The sequence below is a fragment of the Oryx dammah genome, unplaced genomic scaffold, assembly GCF_014754425.2.
Source record: "Oryx dammah isolate SB20612 unplaced genomic scaffold, SCBI_Odam_1.1 HiC_scaffold_29, whole genome shotgun sequence".
Taxonomy (NCBI): domain Eukaryota; kingdom Metazoa; phylum Chordata; class Mammalia; order Artiodactyla; family Bovidae; genus Oryx; species Oryx dammah.
In genome coordinates this window covers 78,238,547-78,266,332 of record NW_024070213.1, presented here as the reverse complement: position 1 = coordinate 78,266,332, position 27,786 = coordinate 78,238,547, and the positions used below count along the sequence as shown (strand labels likewise).

Below are 27,786 nucleotides of genomic sequence, written 5' to 3'. Positions count from 1 at the left end.
ATTTTTTAAGAAGTAAATTTGTCAGTGAACTTATTGCAGTATTCAATTCATTGAAAATTAATAGAAATTATTTAATAATTATTATTGTGCTACTATGAATTATATCATACCAATCCATGATTATGCATACAAATAAAAATAATGAAAATCAACAAAATAGTAGAGTACAAATCAATACAAAATAAAATTTCCTTAAATTTTAATTAAAACTGGAAGAATATTAGTATGAAGGTGCATCTTCCCAAGTGGTGCAGTTGGTAAAGAATCCACTTGCCAACGCAGGAGACACAAGAGATGTGAGTTTGATCTCTGGGTTGGGAAGATCCCCTGGAGTAGGAAATGGCAATCCACTCTAGTATTCTTGCCTGGAAAATTCCATGGACAGAGGAGCCTGGCAGGATACAGTCCATGGGGTGGCAAAAGTTGGACATAACTTAGTGACTAAACTACCACCACTCCGCAAAACACAGATTTCTTGAGGTCTGAGTTAGAAATTCTTTCTGGAGAGAAGTGTGAGATCTGATAGAAAAAAAAGTTGAGGTTAAATTATAAAATCCTTGATGAATATCTCAGGCATTCAGATTTTATCCTATACTCAGGAAAAGATTTCTGAAGATATTCAAGCAAAGTGAGGAAAGTAGTATTTAGGAGGCCCAGTGTTGCTGCCACAAGTTAAGGAGGCTGGGAAAGGTGTCCAGGGAGAATAAATCCAGATCTGTCGAAGTAATTAGAAAGGAGATGGAGACAGTATATACCAAAAGATGACTGGGTAAGGGTATTGAAGACAACCTGACATATTTAGAAAAGAAAATTCATACTGCTTTGTCACTTACCAGATAAAACAGAAATTCGAGAAGACTCAGGCGATAAGTGTGACAGAGCAGCAAACAGTGGCACCATCACAAAATAATTTGAAGTAGAGATAACAGCTCATTGGAGTCATAAAAATATGTTTAGATGGAAGATTTAGACACAGCAGCAACACATGGATTAAATCAGTATGTAGTTATGGAAAGGTTATGTCAGAGGAAGCCATGCTGTATGCTCCTAAAGGGACAGTCTGCACAAAATAGCATGGCAACAATAGCCTTCTTCATGACACACAGTGAAGAAACGCCCATAGGGAATACATTATTCCCTCTCCATAGGTCATGCACATATGGATCCTAACACCAATTTCTGTCAATAAAAAATATGGAATTTCAAAGGTAAGCCCAAGTAAAGTATTTTTTCCTCTTCACAGTCATATACGTCTTTTGAACTAAAATAAAATATTTCACATATAGTCACTTATTTATCTTTGTTGAGCAGCAGGTTTATTATTCATTTACTAGAAAAAAAACATGCTTAGCACAAAGATATGTTATGTAGAAAGATAAAACATAACACTTCTCAGATTTTCACTGATTTTTGAAAAAGACATTTTTCAATTTGTAGAACTGTATAAACACAGACATGAAAAACACTAACATCACAGTTTTTAAAAATTGGCAAGCACATTAATAAAAATAAAATTAAGCTGGTAACTTTGGAAACACTGCATTCTGTAAGATGTGTACATATTTCTTCTAGAAAATATCTACATGTTGGTTCCAAACTCATTTATCTATAGGAGTAATTTGAATTCAATGAATATTTAAACCCAGTTGTATCAAGAGGATAAACAATAACCATAGGCATTAGATAAGGAAGAAACTGAGTTTTTAAGATAGAGAGGCATTCTTATTTAAAATCATCTGATCAAAATTTAGCTCTAGGTGCACTGAGTAGTTTTATTGATTAGATTAAAGTTAGCAGTGATGAAATTTTCAGTTAACTTAAGTTGCTATTACTATCACTATCTTAAAATTTTTGAGACCAGCTTTTTATTATATGTAAATAAGATTTATTTCTTTCCATCTATGTAATAGCCCTTTAAAAGGTAAGAACTTAGACGGGCAGATGAGTAAGGAAAATAGTAACAAAAGGACCAATACGTGAGATAAGTGTATAAAATAATTTAACTCAACTAGCATTCGTTATTGTTTAAATGACATCCTATGAGAGATTTACAAAGAAGGCGACTCAAGGGCCAGACTCCATGAACTTTAGATCTGTGCAGGGAGACAATAAGTTCTGTGTATGTGATCCAAATAATGGAAGGATAAAATCTTCAAGGTAAAATAAAATGCAAGTGCATCATAGTGTATGTCAAAATGCAAAGAAAATCCAGCGTCATCAAAACAGGCTTCAAAGAGAAGATGTACATGTGATTACTCTCTAAGGGAGGTGTAGGGTTTGGCACAGAAACTCCAGATGGGTAAATAACATTAGATAACTTCAGTGAAAATGGGCAGGCTGCTCAGAAGCCAGAACAACTCAGAGAAAACCTAAAGAGGAGGCACAGGAGGCAAGGTGGGCAAGTTAGTGGAGGACCTTGAAAATAAGGCTGGGGCATCAGAGTTTGATTTATGAGCTAGTAAGGAGCCATTATAGGTTTTTAAACAGGAAAGTAGCTTCAAAGATGTTTAGATGTTGTGTCTCTGTTATGTTACAACAATCTTTTGGGTTGAATGAAAATTTGATCAAATTCACACACACATTGATCTGGTCTTTCACTTTGAAAGCATCATGATTGATATATGATATAGTTGATGTGTATATGATGAAAAGCTAGACTCAAATATCCTATCTGATAATCTAACAATCTCACTTTTTAATAAGGCATCTGTAACTGAGTAGGCTGAAAATTATTGAAAAGATAGTTTCCAAGAATTTCTTTCCAAAGGATGAACTAAACAAAGGCTCACGGTGCTGTGGTCTGAACTGCCTCTCCCCTGACAAATCCATATGTTGAAGCCCTAAGTCCTGATGTGATGGTAGCTGAAAATGGTGCCTTTGGGTGGTAATTAGGTTTAAATGAGGTCATGAGAGTGAGACCCTCATGACAGGATTAGTGTCCTCCAAAGAAGTTACATCAAACAGCTTCCCCTCTTTCTCTACCTTGTGAGGACAAAGCAAGGAGGCCATTTACAAAACAGGAAGAGAGCCCTCATCAGGAGCTGAATTGGTTGGTGCCTTGATGTTGGGTTTCCAGCCTCAAGAACTATGAGAAATTCCTGTTATTTAAGCCACACAGACTATAATATGTCATTATGGCAGTTTGAGCTGTCCTTATAAAAACAGTCTCAGCTACTTACTGATCCTCTGTCTCCATATCATCCCTTAAATTGTTCTTGGATTTTCTTTATGTGGGTAGCAGTCAAGGAGAGCATGAACTCATGATTACTGAATGCTTAGACAGCAACTCTTAGATGCTCTACATAACTTAATCTTGGTAAAAATATGTGACACAATGATCTATGGGAAGTATTTCAGGACAATTTATTGAAAAATGGGATAGAAAATGTACACATTTTATAATTCACAATTAGGAGTCTTCTAAAGAGTATACATATATAACTAATTTACATCTGGTAACCACAGGGAACAATGGAAATAGAACACTCCTTGATAGCTTTTCTCAGGGATAATCAATAATTTATTTATCTTTTATTGTCACAATTACCACAACTATCTAACTACATAAACAGTGTCACTACATACCACAGGAAGATTGTCCACCTACACTTTACTGAGACAAAGATGATGGCCATTTATGTGTTAAATGTACAACAGGATGTTAAAAAGAGGTGATTTTTATGTATAAAACAAGACGTGGCACATGATTTATCATCAGGTTTGATTTCATATGTATTAGGTCAAGAAGCAAGCATAGAAATATTTTGGCATTGAGTTGTTATTAAAGTTGAAAATAAGTAAACTAGAGAAATAAATCCAGATCTATAATAGGTACATTAAAATAGGAAATTAATTGGCTCCTCAGTATTTTTGTGCAAGTTTTTTTTCTTTCCTTTTGCTTGTTTTTATATATAAATGAGTAATATGAATATATCACAAGTCAAAGAAAAAAATCTCAGCCAAAAAGAAGTACCAATATATGAAAAACAAATGAACAATTAGCAGGTATTTTTGCTTACAAAAAATTTAAACTGTAAAGAGTCACAAAATATATATAAAAATGCCACATTGAACGAGGCAAGCATCCTCTACCCAAACTGGTAGCACCCTCTGAAAATCAGCTGCATTCCATCCATTGGGTCATACTGTGGTGACAGACAAAAAGGCATTAGGAACTTGTGTACCATCAGGGGACTTGGCCCCATGAGTCATCAGTTCTTGGATTGTCATCCAGTTGTCCAAAATTTTCTTGTTTCTTTTCTTCATCATCTTTTTGTGACTCAGTTCAATGATGTTGACCTCCTTCTTGCCCTCACTGCCGCTCTGGGGACTCTCCTTGAGACACTCCAGCCGGCTCCGCATCATGAACTCTCGGCGGCGCCGCTGCTCCTTGGCCCGCACCAAGTGTTGTTTCCTCTCCTCTTTGCTCCAGTACCGCCCCATCTTCATCTCGCTCATGGTGTCATCGTCCGTGGTCATGCCACTCCGCTCCTCCTTGATCTTTAAGGCACGCTCCTTTAGAATGCGGTCCCGCACGGGTCTCTTGGTGATGTACCGCGTCCCGTCGCTCCTGATTTTCACCTTCCATTCCATCTTGGGTTCTGAGCACTTCTGAGACTCCTTGCACACGCTCAGCAAGCTGAGCTGACTCTGAGCGTACTCGACTGCGGACTTCTGTTGAATTAACTGCATGTAGCTTTGATAATGCCTGGCGTGTGCTGGGATGTTTGCATATCTATAGGAGGAGCTGTGGTAAGGAGAGAGATAAGGGATGTGTTCACTGCTGGTCTTCTCTGGATCAGAAAGCTTGCTGCTTTCTGAAGTCTTCTCTTTGCCTTCAATGACACAGCCTTGTTCAGAGGTTTTGGCTTTGGTGCAGGTCGACTCTTTAGTGCTCTGGCCAGAAGAGGACTGGCTGGCTGCCATCGTGCTTCTCAGGTTTTTCTTATTGGTGAGGCTGATCACTCTTGGAAGGGAACTGTCAGGGGAACGGTCCACAGTGAGTGGAGTGCTTCTGCAACTTTCAGCTGTGTTGTAAGCACTGGAACTGTCTTTGTCTGACTTTTCTGGGTGTTCAAGGATGTCATCTAGTTTTCCCCTCTGGGTATCTATGCTGGTGTTATAACTTCGGAATCCTCCATCATGCAATGCCCAGATATCTCCATACTGGTCTGTCACTTTCTGGAGCCTGTGAGCCTGCATGATAGTTTGGCACTCAAGTTCAATGTTTCTCAGTTCTTCATTAAGCAGCTGCAGTTCATGCTCCACTCCCTCTTGTCCTCCCTGATGGCATTCTATTGTGCTGCTTGAGTAATACAGGTCATACTCCCCGTGCTTCCTTATCTTGCATTTGAGCTCCAGGAGCTGCCGAAATCTTTCACACTCCTCATCTTGGTTGCCAATACAGTCTGAGTCAATGTATTCACCAGACACAAAACTCTCATTGCACTGAAGTTCAACGCTTCCCAGAGTGTCTTGGCTCTGCCCCAGCTCTCTTTTGCTTTTCAGAGAGGTGCCATTGGGATCCTCGGTTGCATTCTCCTGCTCTGAGCTCTCGTCATTCCTCAAGCTTTCATCTGTGCGCCCCACTCCGCTGTCCTTCTCATGGTTGTTGGATGAGGATGTTGCCGTATCTGTGGTGCCCTCTTCTTCTTCTTGTTTTTTTGGCTAGGAAAATAAAGTTAAGAGAAGAAAGAAAGTTAATTATTTTGAAAATCAGTCATTGAAAACTTGTTTGAAAAAACAATGCTTCTTGGCAAAAGTTCAGCTCCTAGAAAGCTACCCTAATTTTAGTATCCATAACAGTTTTACAAATAAAGGCAACTGGCTTATGGCAGTCTTTTTATTTTTTCGCTCTAAAATAAAGAAAACAAAAGCTGCTTGAATACGGCTATGTTACTCACTTGGAGATAAATAAAACAGGATACATTAAAATAATTAAAATTAAATGAGTGATTTAAAATAAGTGATTCTTGTCTTAGGCTCTCTTTTAGTTGAGAAACTGGAGTGAAGTTGTATAAATGAGGTGACTTTATGAGTTTCTGAGGTGATAACATACAAAGGGATGAGTAAGACAGAATCCCAAAACAGTCTTCAGCAATGAAGGTCTGGAATTCAGAAGCCACATTACTTGTTACTATTTCTTTTTTTCATGAACTTTTCTCAAGTTCAAGAGAAACTTCATTGGATCTAGTAATACACTGATGATAATAAATGAAATATCACAAAATTTCAGGAATAAGTACATGAGCCCAAGACCTTCCATCCATAGATAAGGAAACTTAGTCCCAGATGGATGTAACTTCTTAGGAGGAGGCCAGTGCCATCCTCCATGGACAGGATTTCTTTACATCTGAGGCACTATATTCTTGCATACATGTACTTTGACTTCAAGGCATCTCCATATCATGTTGTTGAAAAGCAACAGTAATGTCTTAGGATTCATTGGGTTGCTTTAAAAATTTTTTTTCTACTCTAAGCCAGTAATTTCCTTCCGAAGTGAGTTTTATTCTGCTGAGAGTTAAATGATGGCTCCCCTCAAATCTGAGCATCACTGATTGCCAGACAAGGGCATAATGTAAAAAAACAGATATGTAAGTAAATATATATGTGAACTTCACTCCCTGGTAATTTTTGGCTTTTCAAGCAGAACAATTAACTGTCACTGCCCTAGGGAGATGCACATCTAGTTGTTTCTCCGTGAATAGCATAAAGTTACTCTTTATTCTATCACTTCTCTTATAAAAGTCTACAAATACAATTTCTAGATTGTTTTCTCCTTATGTCTAAGTTTATTCACTTTTATACATATATACATTTTTCCCTTTAGCAGGAAATTATATAATTAGATATAATTAAGCCTGTTAGTGTCAAAGAGAGAAAGGATAGGTGATAATAAATAAAACAGGTTTGAAAGTGTCAAATAATTGTTGTTTTCTTCCAATCAAGTAACGGCAGAAAAAAATATAATGAACTGGAGGGAGAACATGACCATGTATCATGTTAATTCTAGGATTCTCAATCTTTCGATAAAATATTTTCCCTCATTTGTTGAGAACATACTATGATTGATTTAAAATGTCTTATTGATAAAAAAGAATGTTAAACATAAGGCACTAGTGGTAAAGAACCCGCTTCCCAATGCAGGTAGATGTAAGAGATGTGGGTTTGATCCATGAGTCAGGAAGTTCCCCCGGAGAAGGGCATGGCCACCCACTTCAGGATTCTTGCACGGAGAATCCCATTGACAGAGGAACCTGGCAGGCTTCAGTCCATATGGTTGCACAGAGTAAGATACAACTGAAGTGACTTAGTGAGCAAACATACATAAGTAATTGTAACTAATGGAAAACTTGATACATCTCTATATTCCTTGCTATAAGGTGACAGCGATGTCAAATGTGGTAACATTTGCATACTGTGCCATAAAACCCCCAGGCAAAAATATTGGAGTGTGTTGCCATTTCCTTCTCCAGTGAATCTTCCCAACCCAGGGATCAAACCTGGGTCTCCCACATTGCAGGCAGACTCTTTACCATCTGAGCCACCAAGGAATCCCTATAAAATCCCCAGAGGGTATTACTGATATTGGACAGTTTAGTTTGTATACCACAATACTTATATTTATATTTTCTCCTATCTAAGAGTAAGCTGAAAAATACAAGAAGGTGATATTTTTCTTATGGAGTATAAATGATAGACAAATTTGTTGACAAAATGTGTGTCAACAGCAGTCACAGGACCAAGGAGAGCATGTAAGGTGAAACTTTCAGATGGATGTATATTTTAGCTTTTATATATGGATACACAATTTTTAAATTGTATTTATCTTTCTTTGGTTACTGGTTTATGAACACATGTGAAAATAAAAAGCGTTTTCTATTCTCAAAACTAAAATTTCTGGTTTCTGATATAATGCTACTCTATAATTTATCATTTCCTTATGGAATCATCATAGTGACAGGAAATGTTTCTACCAAGACATTTCTAATGTAGTATTATTGTTTATAAGGGCAAAGGACTTTTAAAGGTTTCTGTATTTCTCATCATTTTTCAGTCTCATGGTGAAGAAAAATTTCTACACAGTGAAAATCTAACCTCAGGGACATCTTGTGTTACCTCAAAAGACCTAGCATTTGTATTACGTCTGATGAGTAGGCAGCATCTGACACCGTATCACTTCACCTGGACAGGATTTCTCCCTTCTTTCTTTATTCCAACATCCTCCTGTCAATTCTGTATCAGGTCACATTTTGTCTCTAAGAGAGAAAAAGCCTGGAGCAAGGACTTTCTTGCTCATAACCAGCAGCTGCCACCAAAAAATATCTTTATTTGTGGCCAGTGTTGAAGTCATACATAAAAATTTCAATCTGTCCTCCTTATATTGAAAAGCAATCACTACAGTAGCAGCATTGCTTTTGAGCATGAACTACTGTTTGTGAAGTGGCCACTGAGTATCCATGGTGAGCACACATGGTTCTGTCAACTGTAGTTTGCAACCTAATTATTAGTATATGCACACACACACAGACACAGACAGACAGACACACACACACACACCCCCCTCTGTTATGGGATGTCAGCATGTCACCCTATCTCATCATTCACTTTGGTAAAGTGATAGGATGTTTGTGTTTTATGTTCCTAAGCCTAAATGTCTGGACTTTTTAAAATAATAATCTTTTAGGGTGAGTTAACAATTAATGTTGAGAATAGGATGATAATTAAACAATCAGCAGATCGAGAGCAGAAGTGTTAATACAATTATATCAGGGAAAAGAATGACATGAATCTGACATAAAAAATCTAAGCTATATTGATCTTAATTTTATCTAGTAAAAAACAATGACAACAAAATGAAAAGATTCCTAAGGTTCAGTTTGCCACAAACCACACTTTGATCATTCACCAGTTATGAATTACTTAAAGGGAGGAATTTTGCTCATTTTGTTTGTATTCTCAGGATCAAATATCTCATCTAACTACTCTTATTTCAGTGTAATCATGATACCAAATATCCAAATAAGATCAGTGGCTTAATCATGTCATCATCTTCCTCAAATAGATATTCAAATATCTACATTGATATTTTAAAATAAAAAATTACTTTTGGGGGAGGAGGGGTTATTTCATGAGATATAGTTTATCTCCAGCTGGTGTACTGAGAGGCAAAATATATTTTTACTATTAAATTTCTGAATTACATTGAACAGTACCTGAGTCAGCACCTGAATACTACTGTGCCCTCCATAATGGTCCCTAAGCTTCCCAAACTAAAAATATTCTTAATAGAAAAAATTGTATGTATTTCCTCCACTTCATTTGAGATGATCTTTTGCCTTCAGAAATTACCATCACAGAGATGTTCACTAAAACTCTTTGATTTAAAAAAAAAATTCATTTAAGATTATGTGTTTAAGGAAGAAGAGCATCATTTCCAATGATGGAGTTCAGATCGTGGTCCTACCTGCTCCACCTCATCGGCAGTGCGCTGCATTGCTTCATTATGCTGTTCTTCCAACATCGCCAAGTTTAACTCCTCTAATAATTCATTCCTTTCATCTTCCAGCCAGCCTTCATCCACCTACATAAGAATACATTAGTACATTATATTCTGTTAGTGAGGACTCATGCTAAAATAGGGTAAACTTAAATGGTGATGCCTGACTAGTTCCTTTTATCATAATGATTCTCTTCAAAATACCAGGCTCCTATAGTTCACCTCTCAGAAGGAAGAAAAGGTGATAACAAAAAATTGGGCTCTTATGCTTTTTATCTTTTCCTAAAACAGAACTACAGATTTTCTCTCATAACTGAGTAGATCTCACAGCACAGAGCATTACCGTCTTTCAAAATGTATGAAAAGCATGCTGCATAATCCACAGCTGTCACGCTCATTACCTCCGACAGTCCCTGTGCTAAAGAACTGCAGTGGTACTAATAGGGCTATGAGACAATAGGGCCTTTTTCCTTAACAACAACCTCAAAGCAACTCCACACAAAGTGCCCCCTCAATACACACACACACACACACACACACACACACACACACACATGCTACCCTCACTCTGTTTTTGATTTTGAGGTGGATGACTTTCAAGTTAACAAGATGGCTCCTTGCCACAAATACACACATTTATTTTATCTGAAAAAAAAAGGAAAATTCCAAGTTATTCTCAAAAACAAAGTGACGCTATGGTATAACTATTGTGATTCATTTCTCAGACCCAATTCCAAGGAAAAAGACCTTACATGTTGCATATAAAGGTGGGAGCAGTGTGAAGCAGGCAGAGTTTTGTCTGTGGGTGCTGAAGGCAGGTATTCTTGTGGGAGTCTTACACAAACCAAACCAAGCAAACCCTTTTGGCTTCTTAATCCAAAGGGAAGTGGAAAACTCATGGTTATCTTGTTAATATGATAAGTGTTGACAGTCAATACAGATAATTTGCCTCAAAATGGGTTTTTGGAGCTGGATTACATAAATTAGCTGTCTATACTGATTGAATTAACTATATAATTGTCAAAGTTCTTCTTTACTCTGTGTTATAATGAACAGCAGTTTTCTACTGAGTCAAAATTAACAAGAGTGGGAGATGTTTTCACTACCAGACTAATGCTTAAGCACCAAGCAAACACATAAAACAAGCTTGTCTTTAAGAGAGCTGAACTTCTAAAACTTAAACACAAATAAACCTGTGTGCATGCTCACTGTGTCCAACTCTTTGTGACCCCCATGGACTGTAGCCTGCCGGGCTTCTCTATCCATGGGATTTTCAGGCAAGAATACTGGAGTGGGTTGCCATGCCCTCCTGCAAGGGATCTCCCTGACCCAGGGATCAAGCCCATGTCTCCTGCATTGGTAGCTGGATTTTTTAATTTATCATTGAGTTACCTGGGAATCCCTGAGAAAACATTAAATTGCATCAGAAGAGGCATTAGTGTATATGCATCATATTCATTAAAATAAGGCAATCATAGGTTTCTTTTTTATTTACTGAAGTTTACCTAGACCTTAAATTATCTCAAACCTGACTGGGCCAAAAGCATCAATGCATCTATTCATCCTCATTTATTTCAATTTGGCCTGAATAACTTGACCAAGTTCCACCCCAGTGACTTTGATATGCAGATGAGCTATGAAAATTAAGCTGATTAAAAATTTAAATTCAGTCCAATTCATAATTGTTCAAGTTTTATATTTTTTAATCCTTTTTAAGTTTCATGAAGTTGCAAATGCCAGCCTCCAAAAGAAATTACTTGAAGCTAGAACTGTTTATTTTTTATAAGCATACCAAGGAATGTTTCTTTAATCAGGTCAAAACAAAATATTTGCCAACATTGATACAGTGAATGATAGAACAGAATCTTGTGAAATTGAAATGAAGGGGTGGGGAAGACAAAGAAAACAAACGATAGAAATTAACAGTTCCCTATAACCCTTTTCTTATTATCTAACCCCACAGATCCCTGAGTTGCCATGGGTAGTTGGCGTCCATCTGCTTTGATAAGGTGTCCCTCCAGGCTGGAGGGGTACACAACACACTAAGTCAGGAGAGATTCTTCTGGCTCACCTTTCCCTATCACATTTCCCATAATGTGACAGACTGGGTAAATACGGCAGTCTGAGTCCAGGGCTCTGGCAGACTGACTTTTCCCTGGAGCTGAGCATAGTCATAATTATACAAGGGGATCTGTCTGCACCGCAGAGGATCACACGTGGTATCTCCATGGATCAACCTGCACTGTCTCAAAAGTTCTCTACAGTTCTAGCAAGAGCCTGTTCTCACCCAGTGTCCCAAGGGGAATAGGGCAAGATAGCAATATCTTTAATGGTCTAAGGAAGAAAATGGGCAGAAAATGAAAGTAAGTTGACATTGACAGGGAATGGAAGAAATGAGTTATTTAAAAATATTGCATGGTTGCACAATACTGCCCCCAGCAACTCTGTAGATCATTTCTGAGAGTATTTGAAACATTATTTTTAAAAGGCTAGAAAAATGACACATAAACTTCTACTCTCCCTAAATAAAATATACACACAAAAATGCAATAATGAAATATATTGAAACTGATGGGAAAATATGGTGACATAAATACAAGTTTTGCTCTGTGTTGCTTTTGCCACCTTATAGCATGTAATGCTTAAATTACATTTTAAAGTAGGTGTTACAATGCATTTTCTTTCCTTATTTTTCTAGAAATCTGGTTTTCTAAAGGCAATCCACTTCATTCCAGTGTCATTAAGACTTCTTCAGGATCAAGGGGCTAAGGAAGATCCTACATTTGTCAGACAGGATGGTATCCTTCAGAGTCAGATGACCATCTTTTATAAATTGTGGAAAGTATTTGAAAATTCATCCTCCAACATTAACTCTTGGGTTAGGAGTATAGTCAGTTATTCACAAACACCACTGGTTCTACTGAGAATATTTATGCTATCAAAGATTAACGGGATCTGGTCTTATGTTATTAACTTCTATTCTTTCCACAGTACATTATAGCTGTTATATGGCATAGTAAAGGAAATGCTTTAATTCTAACTTAATGAGGTTGTCTAGCAGTTACATGGAAAGGGCAGGGAAACCACAGGATAAAGTCAAAGTATCTTTTCTACAAAGGGTGACTACTGAGCTCTCTTCAATTTACCCTTAATTTCACCATTATGTATTTAGCCTCTTTATTCTTTTTCAAGAAAATGGGGTCATTGAGATTAACTGGTGTGCCAAATTTCCAGGTAATTAGTGCAATTTCATACATATTTTAATAATTCACTCTCACATAGGCAGCCCAGCCAGTTGCAGCCTGTCCAACCCCACTCCCAGGACCTCAGGTGTGCAACTTCAGTCTGCCCTGGGCTATGGAAGGCTTTATGGGAACCATTTAGAATGGTCAAGGGCATAAAGGAAATATATGCGGAAAGGGTGATCTTTTATAACCACTATATTCGAGTCAGGATTCAGTCTGACACTGAAATACACTTACTCAATGTAATTTATAGATAGGATATAGTTACTGAGTCTGAAAAATATCAGATCAATAACCTAAAAGACAAATGGTGATATAACCAACTTCACTCAAACTACTGACAGAAGGATAGAACGGTGACAATGTAAGGTCCTTTCTGCATTGCGGTGGGGGATAAAAAGGACATAAAAAGAAGTACCAATAGTACTTTTCTTCCACCATTACCTCTCCTTTACTTTCATGACATCTCCCTCTGTAAAGATATAAAAAAATTCCTTAGAAGCTATCAGTTTTTGGTTTTGGCCAGACAGATGTGTCTGTCATGCTAAACTTGGAAAAAATTCATCTACTATATGTGGAACCGCATCATGCTATCTAAGGTCTTTTATTTGATAAAGGCACTCTAAAAAGATTTGAGTTGACAGCAAGATATGCTAATGTTTGTCTCATTAGAGATTCTTTTACGATACCTTAATATGCCAATTAAGTATTTTTAGATGAGAACCTAAAGCAGGGATGCACACAGAATTAAATATCATGTAAAGTCAATCATTTTTCATTAATTAATTAATTTTAATAACTGGCAAGTGGAAGGAGAGAGTAATTATTTAATTTTGTGTTTCTTTTAAAAAATAAGTTGTTTAGCTGTCTTTATGTGGAGCAATATTAAGGAGTCTTATAATTGTTTTGATAAGGTTGGCAAATTGGGAATGATGACTGGGTTCTATTTTGTATGCCTGGTTTTACAAATAACTGTGGCACTGATCTGATGTGGAATAGCAGACAATGAACCTAATGTTCAGTCCAAGGCTTTTGCTCTGTATTCTGACCTGACTCTCTGGCCTTGCGACCAGCAGCAGGATTCTCCTGCACTCGTCGCTAGACAGCTGGGCCACCGCCGCCTCGCGATCCTGGACGTCTTCCCCATTTATCTAGAAAACAAATGAAAGTGGCGCATTAGTTTCCATTTCCACAATGCTGCACACAATAAATGGCAAATATCAGCTCATTTATGGTAAATGTATGGACAATGAAGCTCACACAATCGGCTCGTCTTCAGCCCCTCGGTGGTAAGTGCCTTCACTCAATTACGCGCTTACTGTAAGAGCCATATCGATCCCTGAAGGATGGCGGACATCAGAGGAAGCAGTTATGTTCATAAATGTCCAACCTGCGCCCTGGCAACATACATCTAGCAACACAATTAACCAGCCCCTGACAGGTGACGTTCATCTTTCTCAGCTCAGAGTAATGGAAGTGTCACTCTGAGATAATGGTGCTGGGGAAAGCAGACCCAGCAATACCACAACTGAAATCCGTCATCCTGCGCGCTTGCTGTGAGCCAATTAGAGAGCCCCCGTGTTATCTCTCACCGGGTGATGCTCCCGGGCTGCTGCTGCATGCATTTTCATTTAATCATCTCATATTTGCATGTGGGTCTGACTCAGTTGCCCCAAATCACTCTCTGGATATCTTTTGATGCTTAACTAATCAAACGAGAACAAGCTTATCGGTAACATCGTCGTCTACTCCCAGCTCCTTTCTCAGATTTATCTGCTTCTCTAAAACAATAAAACTAATGAAATAAGGTTCGACTCTTAAGTATACTTAAATTTAAAAACTTAAATTTTTTTTTAATAGGAATGCTTAATGAAAGAAGGCAAGCTTAAGTAAATTTTTTAATTAAAAACAATAGATTCTAGTAGTGTTTGAAATGTACCATTTTTTTTCTAAGTGCTACAGAGAAAATAAAGTTCCTAAAATTTGCATTTTAAACTACATTTTCATGTTCAAAGGTATTTAGCTCTTATTGATGTATTTTTTCTTTGCTCTTTATAAATTTATTTTACTTTATTAATCATTCCATTCCACAGAAACAATGAGATTTTTGACCCATAACATATAATCAAAGAAAGTAGAAATTTCAACTGAAGAGGTCAAGTAATTCTATCTAAAATATGTATTAATTATGTCAATAAATTAAGCAAAATGTGGCTGCACTGACCATTATTTTCAATAATTAATCTAACATTTTTCATTGAGAATTTCTTCTTAAAAGCGTGAAGTAGACTCCTGAGGTTTTCTCCTTGTGGGTCTCTGGGATTCTGGCTGACTCATGAAGACAGACATAATTATCTGAAGACAAGCTCAGGAATTTCATCTGTGCACCACAATCAATGATTCTTATAGACTCATATTTAGTATGAAGGAAGCAGACAATAATAGTCAAAGGAGGGAAAAATCATACAACCACATGCTATATTTTCTTACTGTAATCAAATGAATAGCTCCTCAGTTTTTCACTTGTGTGTGTGGACAGGAAATTCAGCTTTTATAACTTTCAAATCTATTTTCTTTTCTTTTTTGCAATTTCCAAATAAAATTTATCAAATTAGGAAAAAAAAAAAAAACTTTGATTCCAAACTGGGGACTAATAACCCAGAATGATATGTTGTAGTTTTCTTTTTTTTTTTTTGTAAATATATATCTGAAAAGCTATTTCTGTACTGGGTCCAAGGCCTTTTTTCCTTTAAATAAACATAAATTGGCAGTGGAGGATTACTCCCCCCACCTGTGTATAGTTTCAAAATAATAATATGAAAAATTTTACTTTCTTTAAGTTTTGAGGGCTTGCACCCCTTTCATAGTAATTCTTATAGTATATCTTTGATGCATCTATCCGTCCATCTTTCTTCTGCATCTAGTCTTTCTTCTTCCTGCCTCTGTAGGCACATTGATCCTAAGGAGAATGAGTTGGATGATCTCACACAATTTATGTTAAACTTTTATGAAAAATTTGAAATGCAGTTCTCACTTTTTCTTACTTCCAAATTCTTTTTTTTTTACTTGTTGAGCTGATTCTTTTATTGCTGTCATACAAATATTTTATGTATTAAGAAGTTATAATTCATATTCTTATTTTATTTTATTTTTACTTTATTTTACAATACTGTATTGGTTTTGCCATACATTGACATGAATCCACCACGGGTGTATATGAGCTCCCAATCCTGAATCCCCCTCCTACCTCCCACCCCATATCATCTCTCTGGATCATCCCCATTCACCAGCCCCAAGCATCCTGTATCTTGTATCAAACATAGACTGGCACTTCGTTTCTTACATGATAGTATACATGTTTCAATGCCATTCTCCCAAATCATCCCACCCTCTCTCTCTCCCTCAGAGTCCAAAAGTCCGTTCTATACATCTGTGTCTCTTTCACTTCCAAATTCTTCATGTAAATTTTACTTACCATTAATCTAAATACTCTTTATTCATGTTAATGTTACTATTATATTTTTTCCATTAAAATGCAAACAATAGTGCCTCTCTCAGAGGGCCGATACAGGATTAAATGGGCTAATATATGTAAAAGGTTTAAACAAGTGACTTGTATACAGAAAGTGCACAAGGTTGGTATATATTACTATTAATGTTATTGTTGCTATTATTACTATGATTATTTGTGTTTTAATCCCTCAGAAAGATTCTTATCTTCTAAACAAAGCAAATATATTAAAATTCATGCATAACAAAGAAATCCACAATAGTAAACATGGTTCTAGCTTAAGATATATCTATTTCATATGTATTTTTAATTCTTAGAAGGTCATCAAGAAACACTATGGCTGAGTTTGATTTCCTTTATAGTTGGTATTCTTCTATCTCCTCTGTGAGATCCCTACCTTCTATCAATATTGTGTGAATACCCGTGTGTGTGTGTGTGGTCACTGAGAAAGGTCCTCTAACATGTCCACGGAGCACTACAGTTAGAAAATTTTAGCCACACAATGAGGGCAGAGCCATAGAAGTACTATACTTAGGTCATTGTGAACAGGAAATTAAAATCACAATTGCTTTAACAAGATTCATTCAAATCAAAGCCAGCCAGGAAAGCTAAAGGATGAGAAGATATCCTCTTTCTCCTACTCTCATCTCCCTGGGAAAGGAGTCATTAATTGTTCATTGCAGTTTATCCCATAATCTCCTTACCAACCACATAGGAGCTATTTGTCTAGGAGTACAATTTTGTCATGGTTTTCTTTAATATAATTTTACTATCACTCTTAAGACTCTTTGTTTCCTGTGTGTGCAGATAGAATTGAATTCTAGGCTTTTTAATGTGACAGGTATTTATTCATTAGATGTGACATATTTGTCACTGAATATAAACTAATCAGGCAAACCACAGCACTTTATCAATCCTGCTGCTGTTTCAGTGAACCAGCTCCATTACGGAATGCCTTATTATCCAGAAAAATTTTTATCTGATAACTTTAACTGCCCACAACATAGCCAAAAATAAGGAAGTGTCAGAACATGTGGTATGCAACTATGGAAACACATGTACTCTACATCTGTTGAACTCTACCTGAAGAACTAACAGATGCCACTTCACTAATTGTATTTGTGTATTGTGTATCTTGGAGAAGGCAATGGCACCCCACTCCAGTACTCTTGGCTGGAAAATCCCATGGGCAGAGGAGCCTGGTAGGCTGCAGTCCATGGGGTCGCTAAGAGTCAGACTGAGTGACTTCACTTTCACTTGTCACTTTCATGCATTGGAGAAGGAAATGGCAACCCACTCTAGTATTCTTGCCTGGAGAATCCCAGGGACGGGAGAGCCTGTTGGGCTGCCGTCTACCGGGTCGCACAGAGCCGGACACGACTGAAGTGACTTAGCAGCAGCAGCAGCAGCATTGTGTATCTAACTGTATTTTACTAACTGTATTTGGAATGTGGTGAGCTAGAAACTAGGAAGGGAGTCAGTGAGGCTGCAGTATTGAATATAGGGTGTGGTGAGTAGAAGGTGAGAGGAAAAAGTGACAGCTGGTAACAGCATGAGGAAAATGACAAAGCACAAAAAAAGTAGCCAACTAGGGTCATTAAATATCAGGGCACACAATCTTCCAGGCCTTTCAGTCACTGAGCATTTTACTCCATTATAGCAGTGGGTGGTGATGGCTGGGTAAGATGTGACCTTCAGCATCAAAGGAAGGTTACATTCTTTTCAGTTTACTTAATTGAAGATATTAACAAAGTAAACAACACATTTAAAATGATTCATTAAGTCAAATACTAATGAAATATTTTTGAAGCTTCGTTATCCGGATGACACACTAAAATAATACGCTTTTTATTAACGAGGATACATAGTTAAAGCTTTACTCCTCCATCTATTCTGTCACTCTACTGAATATCTGTATTTAATCCCCTCATTTATTCATATGTATGAAAGAGATATTGAAAATAGAGTAGCAGACAAAACCAAGTCTTAACTCTTGATTGACTTTTCCTGCCCCTGAATTATCCAGTGACAGACATATCCCATTTTGTTTAACCACAAAGGAGCTCAATAAAGTTGAAACTATATATTCGTGAAGTTTCCTGAGACCTAGTGGGCCATGAATAATCTCTAATTCTTTCCTAATTGGAGCTTTAGTAGAGGGTCCCTGATGAAAAAGGAGTTCTGTGGCCTCTTACTTGAGAAGGGAAGGAGTATGGAGAAGGGGTGTGATTTGGTGAGTGCCCCCCTAAAGAAAGGAAAGGAAACAGCAGAAGGCTGAGTAGGACAGCCCTCTGGTGTGGCACGACTTTCTCACAACAGTGCCACATTGTACTGTCATCATCTGTGTTTGCAGCTGTCTTCCTAATTACACAGGAAGTGCCCCAAAGGCTGCCATGGCAGCTTGTTTATTTTAAAGCCCTAGTTCCAGGTAGAGTGTTGAATCCAAATGTATTGAATCAAAAGAAATATTTTTCAGGGGTTCATATCTAAGAAGGAGAAATGGGAATCATAGATATAACAACTAAAAGTTTTACAGAATATATCAACAGGCTGTAACTTCTTCAATGTGTCATTTAAGTCCTCCTTCCTGTTTTACAGGTGTGATCTGCTTCCCTGGTTGTTTAGATGGTAAAAAATCTACCTGCAATGCAGGAGACCAGGGTTCTATCTCTGGGTCAGGAAGATCTCCTGGACAAAGAAATGGTTACTTACTCCAGTCCCTAGAGGAGGAAATGGCAACTCATACCAGTATTCTTGCCTGAAAAACTGCATGGACAGAGGAGACTGACAGGCTGCAGTCCACAGGGTCGCAAAGAGTCAGACACAACTGAGTAACTGAACTGAACAGGAACCCACTCCAGTATTCTTGTCTGGAGAATTCTATGGAGAGAGGAGCCTGGTGGGCTACTGTCCATGGGGTTGCAGTATCGAACATAATGGAGCGACTAACACTTTCATTTTTTTTTTTTTCTTTTTTCTACAGCATAATTCAAAGGCCTCTGTTCTTATTTTGGGGGTTAAATTGGATACAAGAGCTGGGGTGCTATGTGTCTTCCTGCAGCCACTCTTTATGGGAAAGGACTCAAAAGTGACAAAGCAGGTCAAGGAAGATTTATGATAGAAACTTTGGCTTTCAAGGTTTTTCCTGATTTGGCTTGGAACTCTTTCCAGTTTATACACCTCCCATAAGGGGCTTACCATCTCTGTTGTTAAACTGAAATTTAGTCCATCTCTATGTTTTCACATGTCCGTCCTCCACCTGTCCTCAGCAACTCATTTGTAAATAATTAAGACTTCATATTTCTAAACTTTCATCATAATGGAACACTGGGATCACTGTTAACCTAATTTATTGTGGAAAAGGCAGCAGTAAATGCTGCTGATGCCAGTAACAACAGCAGTTCATGCTTATTACACACCATACACTTATTTCTGGCCGTGCACTTATTACTCACTAAGCACATCACAGGCTTAATCACATCTAACCTTTGCCACAATATATTTTACTGTTATCATTCTTTAAGATGAGGAAACAGTCTTACAATGAGAAGTGAAGTAAAGCTTCCAAGTAAGTGATGGAGCTGGAAGCTGAAGGTGACGTATCTAAGTCCAAAGATTATGCTTTACTAAAATTATTACTAATAATCCTTAATAAATGGTACTATCAATTGTTTTTTTAAAAAAAAGTTTGAATGATAGCTTTTAGTTTTGTAGATGTTACTATCCAGAAACAAGGGGAAATTATTTTCTCTAATATTTTTCAAGGTGTGAAATAAAATGAAAGCTGTTGGACAGATAGAAGGAAACTAGAGAAAATAACTGCACACGTACTTGCAAAATACGATCCCCTTCTCGAATTCGGCCATCTTTGGCAGCAATGCTGTTTGGATCTACCTGTAAGGGAGAGGACACAGTCAGTGTCAACTGGATATGCAATATTGTCCCCAGAAACTTAAATTGCTTTTTAAATATGGTTCATGTTTTTCTATTGAGTTATAGAGGGCATGCCAAATTTTTCTTTGTCAACTGATTCTAAAAATGTTAATGAGCTATTTTAGAATTAATCATAATAAAATTAAGGAGAACGAAGCTCAATTTGATCTGTAGACCACTTTTCTCTCCCTCCCTCTTTTTCTTTCTTCCTTTTATCCTTTCCTCCCCCTTTTTAATTTTTTTTACAACTGTTCACTCATTTCTGTATCCCAACTGTCAGACGTTGTTTTCAGCTGACATGATCCTCAGATGATGTTAATACCAGAATCCTCTGGACCCAGGAAATGTACTTTCTGCTAGGGTGATTTTTGAATCCTGCCTTAGCTGTCTGAGAAAACCTGATAGCTATATTCTTAAGTCCATACTTATTAAAGGGTTTTCTGTGTTATGATCACACAAATTTATAAAGGGATTTATAATCTATGTAGCTCAAAAAGTGAAAAAAAATTCTACCCATGCAGACACTACTTTACATGTAGGGTGAACTATATTAACTATCATTTATTTTAGAATAAATAGATATTTAAAGCTCTTTTAAGAGCTTATCCACACTTTAATTGGCCAAACTTGAGTGATGACTTACTGTTCACTGGAGGTAATTTCATCTAGCACACATTTCACATGATGGCTTCCAACCATTTATTGGAGCTTATTCCAGCAAAGCCTTTTTTGTTTTTTCTTCTTTAAGCAAAATATTTCAAGTGTAGCATAAAGTTGATCCATCCTATCCAGATGTTAGATATTACTTTCTAATTAGGTAGTGCCACCCAATAAATGAGTTTTAAGTGATCAGTCAAGAACAAAAGACACTATAATTACATGTTTGATGTATAAGGAAACATTTTTTCCAAGTACATATGTTCTGTTCCTGTGGCTTTTCTTACTACTCCTGAAGAGCAAAGTTCCAGAGCTGACATGTTTAAATTGTAACCAGAGACTTACCTGAAAGAAATGATGGATAATTAATTAATTGTATCTTATTTAGAAGCCATTCACAATCTAAGACTTTGTCTTCAGAACTATAATCAAACTAATATTAAAATTCTGTATTTGTACTTCCATACATATTACAAAAGATAATTCTGCATGTGTTACCTTATACTTCCTCACCATAATCAGAGGGGGTTTCATAGTTGTTTATTTAAAAGAGGTATATATGCAAGTCAAATATTCTCTGGAAATTTTTCCATGGTAAGAACCAATCAGTAGATTTTTTTGGTAAAGTGATAAAGATTAACATTTATATTTATAGAGTTTCATAATTTTCTAAGTACATTATCTTTTCCTAGTCTAAAAACCTCCATAAAAGCAATATTAAAAGCATTGTTGTACTGAATTTCTAGTTAAGGAAGCTGAATCTTAGTAAGTTATGTAATGTTTTCAAGGTCATGGCCAAGAAAATTTGAAATAGCACAGCAGAGCAATTAGTATTTAGTTTGTCTAACCTCTGGGTTCATGCACATACATATAATATGCATGATTTCACATACATGTGTGTATACATATACATACACAGGGATTAGATAGCATGCATACATATATACACATATGTGCTTGCATGTACATATGTGATTTTTAATCATATCTGCATACATAATACCTTACTACTTCTCATAAAATGATTCTTTGGGAGTTTCAAAAATCACCTATAATAATAAACTTTGCTTCACTTTTTTTCAAAATAATTAACACTGAAGGTATTTCATATTTGAGTACCTCACTTTTTAAATTGAAGTATAATTGATTTTATTCTTTTTCATATTCTTTTCCATTGTAACATTGTAGTATATTGAATATAGTTCCCTGAGTCAATACGTCACTTTTTGAAAGTGATTATGTGGTTGAATAAAACAAACTAATGGATGCCCTTCTTGGATATGATATTCAAATTTATCCATCTTCAGCAGAGTAAAATATTAGGTTATTAGTAAATATTTAGATTTTAGATTTAGAATATTAGATGTGAATATTAGATTTAAAACAATTAGTTAATGCGATTGCTAACAAGTCAGATAAAAGACACAGCAGGGATGGAAAGGCAAATGTTTGCTGATCAAAAACTTTGCCTGACTTCCTGCATATTTATGGGACTTTATTCAAATTTAGACAATGTTACCATTTTTGCACTCTTTCTTACTGGGATTCTGCGGTGAAAGCATCCACATTAAATGAGCTGATAATAATTACATTACTTGGGCAACATAATTTACTTCTTTAATTGAAAATGACAAGTATTGGAACATGGCCAGTTCTTTGCATTCAAGCCTCCCAAGGATTTTCTCATTGTGAGTCATTTCACTCCATTGGTTGCCGTATGCCTCCCCTAATCTCTCTTCCATGGCATTTCTTACCTTGCTGACATAAATGCCGGTGTCTTCTTCATCATCCGTTCGGTAACAGACTGTCAGACCCAGCTTCTCTTGACTGCTAACACGACACAACTCGACCTCCTGGGAGAAAAACACAGAGACCGACATTTATCTCAGAGAGAAATCCCACAGCAGGATGCAGAACTCACTGATATTCTCTGGGTCATCCTGGGATGTTTTCACAACTATTACCTGACATTTGAATTAACCTATGTTACCAAAATCCTCAAAATTCACTCCCAACATATATATCTGTATGATCAGGCCAACATTTTAAATTTTAATTATAAAGCTGGAGATGCACATTTTTATGCATTGTTATAAAACTTAAAAAAACTCACAAATGATGTTCAAATAAAATATGTATAAATCAATAATGTGGAATCAAGAAAATACTTGAGAATGTCAATGTAGGTAGCAAAATGTTTATAAAACTATTCAGAGTTCCTGTGTTTTTATTTTAATAAAACAAAATAAAAATAAAATAAAAAAGAGGAACTGGACTCTGCATCAATTCTTCTTTTGAGTTCTATATATGATGATAATCAGAGTTTTGTGTAGCTAGGCCAAGATTTTCTATTATCTTGTAGCAACTCTCAGCCTTGAAAAGAAATGGGTTCATCCAGGCTGCAGCAAGAGACATCAACAGTCATATGGGCAGAGGCAATGATTCAAAATACAGCAGTAAATGAACAAGGAATCACATTTACTGAAACACATGGCTAAGGGGCTTGAAATGTCAGTCTTTAGGTAATGTATATTGAATCTATTTCCTGATTTATGTTCAGTAAAATAATAATAAATTTCAGTGTATTTCATTTTTATATAATGAAATAGACTTGTACTGCTCTCAGAAGCAGATGACTTTAGAATAAATTGCATAATTCCAAAACAGTAAAACACCAGTTGGTGCTCTTATCATGGAGAACGTGTTCCTATTGGATGGAGCATATAAGGCCCTTTAGTAAATAATCAGATGAGGAAGAGCAGAATAAATTTAAACTGGAAATGACCAAATGACGAGATCTAGACCAAGTTTCTAAACCTCAGGTTTTGTGGGAATTATGAATTTCTCTGTCTTGCTTAATACTCTTTTTCACTAGGGCCTAGTGACAGTCTCACCGTGGGAACTCAGTCCATGCTGGTTGAAGGATAATGGCTCTTATTTCAAAACATGTCTGAGTGTTTGTCATTTTTTGTAAACCAGTAATCAATCTTTCCTCTTTAATTGGAGATAGATTTTGTGTGCATGCATTGAGTGTGTGTGTGTGTGCGTATGTGAATGAAGGGAATAAAGTTTAATATAGTATCCATTATCTCAAGTAGTTACCAGGACTAAATAAAGAGATACTCACTCAGTTTCAAACCAGAGGATATTTCCAGTGCACGCTGCTACATTTGAAGAAGTATCTTCCATTTTAACTTTGTATTTCAGCGAAGGACTTGTCATTGGAAAATAACCATTTATTTTAATGACATACTACAGACCATATGTTTCTACTTGCCATAGGTAAATCCTTAACAAGGATAGACTGTCATAAGCTCCAGTGACCAACAATTTCACAGCTAACAGCAAATAAAAGAAAATGTAAATCTTGCATCTTGAGACATGTACTGCAAATTGGTGAAGTACGTGAAACAATGACCAATGCTGACTTTCCAGCTGGTGGACAAAGATACTCTCAATTACACTACAGGGCTTAAAAAGGGCATAGCATATGCTGAACAACAACAAAAAAACTCTTTTCACCTAGAGGAAAAATAGGAAATAGTGACATGTTTTATCACCAGAAAAACAAAAAGTACACACTCATGAAGGGCATTTTCAAAACTGGCAACAATTAATGCCTCCAGAGGGAAAGAATGCTTGACTAAAACTGTAACATTATGAAGGAATTACGGCAACGAAAGAGCTCTAATTACAGCAATCAAGTATATACAGTTAAGGAGTAAAAAAGTTTGTGATTCCTAAGAGGCCTACAAGGAAATCTAAACATCCCATAAAGAACTTATGGGATGAGAGTGGGAACTTAAAATTAAAGCAAATGTGGAGCTGAAATCTATTGACTTTCTTTGTCCTTCCAATAGCACAAGAGAAACACCCCACATTGCGGGAAGTCATCTCCAGAGGGAAGCATTCCTTTTCTGAGTGTTTTCTCTGCACTCTCAATGGTGTACTATTGTTTTGATGTTTGTTTAAAAGATGCATATCTAAATATCCTGTAATAAATGTGGAACCAATCTATTAAAACAAAAAGGGCAAAATCACCCATACAATATCAATATTGCAAACCATTTAATAAGAATTGCAAGGAAACGGAGATCTCAGAAACCAAGGTCATATTGAACCTAAGCAAAATTGTGAAGCAGGTCTCGAAATTACCCACAGCACCTTTGTTTTCAATAGCATCTCCTCCCCTGCCCTTTTAAGATACTGGACACCCGGCTTCTACTTCTTTAGCTTCCTGGAGTTCCTAAGGTCTGTTTACCTAGGAAGCCATTGGTATTCAGGTTTGTCATCCTAATTACCTCCTAGCAAAACCTGGCCCTTGGTATCATCTTCCATTATCTCACAAGTAGCTCTTGAGATATAAAGAAAATAATAAATATTTCCTAAGGGGATCATTATTAATATATTTTTTAAAATGCTGTCCCATCCAGTGTTTGGTTTACACCAATAAAGACTGAGCATACAATTGCTATTACAAGCCTTAATTCAAAGGACTGAACTTATGGAAGTAAGATTCCAGGCTCTGAAGAAGACTCAAGTGAGATTTCCTACAGTCCACAGACCACCTAACACCAGTCTCAAGAGTGGACTTGCAATTCTTTCTTTGGTTGAGAATGTTTCAGGTGTTATATATTTCATATTGGTCCACAGAAGCATACACTTTAGAATCAAAGTTTCTTTAATTCTATGACCAAATAATTTATAAGCCGCTAGCTGTAGACCATTTTGTTTGTATGAGGCAAAGGTGGCATTGTAAAGGCTGCTTATCTGAAAGGTATCCTCTAGCCCAGGTTTCATTTAGTATTCTCTTCACAGTGCACACAAACCTCTGACTTCTGAAGAAACAACCTCCTGGTAACAGAGAATGTTTTCCCTAACAACTTTCATGCCTTTCCCTCTGTCACGAGGAAGCTGTTTGATGAAAAACATAAAAGTGAAATGCTATCTCTGTACATTTTCTCTGCGAAGACAATTCTCGGGCATCTACAAATCAAAGCCAAGTCCGCCTGGATGGTAGTGCTAACCATCCATAAGGCATTTGCGATTAGAATGGAAGAATCACTTCATACACTTGGTGAAACCACATTAATTTTGGCTTAAATGTGCTTTAAGGTCTTACATTCTGGGAATATGTATAATCCCTTAAAAAATCATGCCATAATATCTAATCCTGGGAGAAACTGATTATGAAGGTTGAGGGTGGAGTAAGAGATTAAAGTTAGTAGAATTTACTCTGAAGCATCCTTCAAATCGTAGAAAGAATGGGATTTTTATATAAATTGGTTGCACTACAGTGCTGTGAAAGTTTTATATTTTAATGATTCGGTCTCAGGTAGAAGAAGGAAGTTAAAAAATATAAACACACTTTTGCTTTTTAGGTGGAATTCTCTTGTTGGAAGATCTGAGGCTTGAAGCTGCCTGCAATGTTCTTTTATTGGAGTGTAATTGCTTTACAGTGTTGTGTTAGTTTGTGCTGAACAACAATGTGAATTTAAGCAAATTGTTCCTATACTCTAGAGAGCTTGAGGCCCACGACATGAGTGAGAAAATCCAGAGGCAATCAATACTACAGGGCTTCCTCTGAGGCTCAGTGGTAAAGAATTCCCCTGTAAGCAGGAGCTGCATGAGACATGGGTTAGATCCCTGGGTCAGGAAGATGGCCTGGAGGAAGGCACAGCTACCCACTCTAGTATTCTTGCCTGAAGAATCCCACGGACAGAGGAGCCTGGCAGGTTGCAGTCCATAGGCTCACAGAGTCAGACATGACTGAAGCGACTTAGCACAGCACGGCAATCAGTACTACAGAAGTCAGATTGAAAACCAGGGCTAGACAGGATGGTCACTGATACCAGTTGACAATCTAGAGAAGGGGTCTAGTGTGTTCATATTTTTCTTTTAATTTTATTTCCCTTTTATTGATAAGACAACATGTGCTGTATTGTGCTCAGTTGCTCAGTCATGTCCAACTCTTTCTGACCCCATGGACTGTAGCCCACAAGGCTCCTCTGTCCATGAGGCATTCTCCAGGCAAGAATACTGGAGTGGGTTGCCATTCCCTCCTCCAGGAGATCTTCACAACCCAGGGAGAGAACCCAGGTCTCCCGCAATGCAGGCAGATTCTTTACCATTTGAACTACCAGGGAAGCCCAAGAATACTGGAGTGGGTAGCTTATCCCTTCTTCAGGGGAACATCCTGACCCACGAATTGAACTGGGGCCTCCTGCATTGCAGGCAGATTTTTTTACCAGCTGAGTTACCCTGGAAGCCCCATAAGACAACATATCCACTATTTTACCAGCTTAGTTTTAATCATATATAACTATCTTAAATTTTGTAATGTTGATTACTAACTAGTAAAGTACCACACTTAGTTGTTCCAAGAAGATCTTTATTTAAAATGAATTAAGTGGGAATCAAGATTGCTGGGAGAAATATCAATAACCTCAGATATGCAGATGACACCACCCTTATGGCAGAAAGTGAAGAGGAACTCAAAAGCCTCTTGATGAAAGTGAAAGAGGAGAGTGAAAAAGTTGGCTTCAAGCTCAACATTCAGAAAACAAAAATCATGGCATCTGGTCCCATCACTTCATGGGGAATAGATGAGGAAACAGTGGCAACAGTGGCTGACTTTATTTTTCTGGGCTCCAAAATCACTGCAGATGGTGATTGCAGCCATGAAATTAAAAGATGCTTACTCCTTGGAAGAAAAGTTATGACCAACCTAGATGGCATATTCAAAAGCAGAGACATTACTTTGCCAACAAATGTCCATCTAGTCAAGGCTATGGTTTTTCCAGTGGTCATGTAAGAGTTGGACTGTGAAGGAAGCTGAATGCCAAAGAATTGATGCTTTTGAACTGTGGTATTGGAGAAGACTCTTGAGAGTCCCTTGGACTGCAAGGAGATCCAACCAGTCCATTCTAAAGGAGATCAGC

General features: G+C 37.0%; 1 protein-coding gene across 1 annotated transcript in view; it reads right to left on the bottom strand.

The window, feature by feature from the left end:
- Positions 1-1,293: 1,293 nt before the first annotated feature.
- PDZRN4 (PDZ domain containing ring finger 4) overlaps positions 1,294-27,786 on the bottom strand; it is a 416,014-nt gene continuing 389,521 nt past the window's right edge. Inside the window, exons 6-10 of the mRNA XM_040233503.1 lie at positions 22,600-22,698; positions 20,087-20,149; positions 13,794-13,895; positions 9,467-9,583; positions 1,294-5,667 (exon numbers count right to left, since the gene is read on the bottom strand). Coding sequence (XP_040089437.1) covers positions 4,141-5,667; positions 9,467-9,583; positions 13,794-13,895; positions 20,087-20,149; positions 22,600-22,698 — 1,908 coding nt within the window. The 3' untranslated portion in view covers positions 1,294-4,140. The remainder of the gene's footprint in view (positions 5,668-9,466; positions 9,584-13,793; positions 13,896-20,086; positions 20,150-22,599; positions 22,699-27,786) is intronic.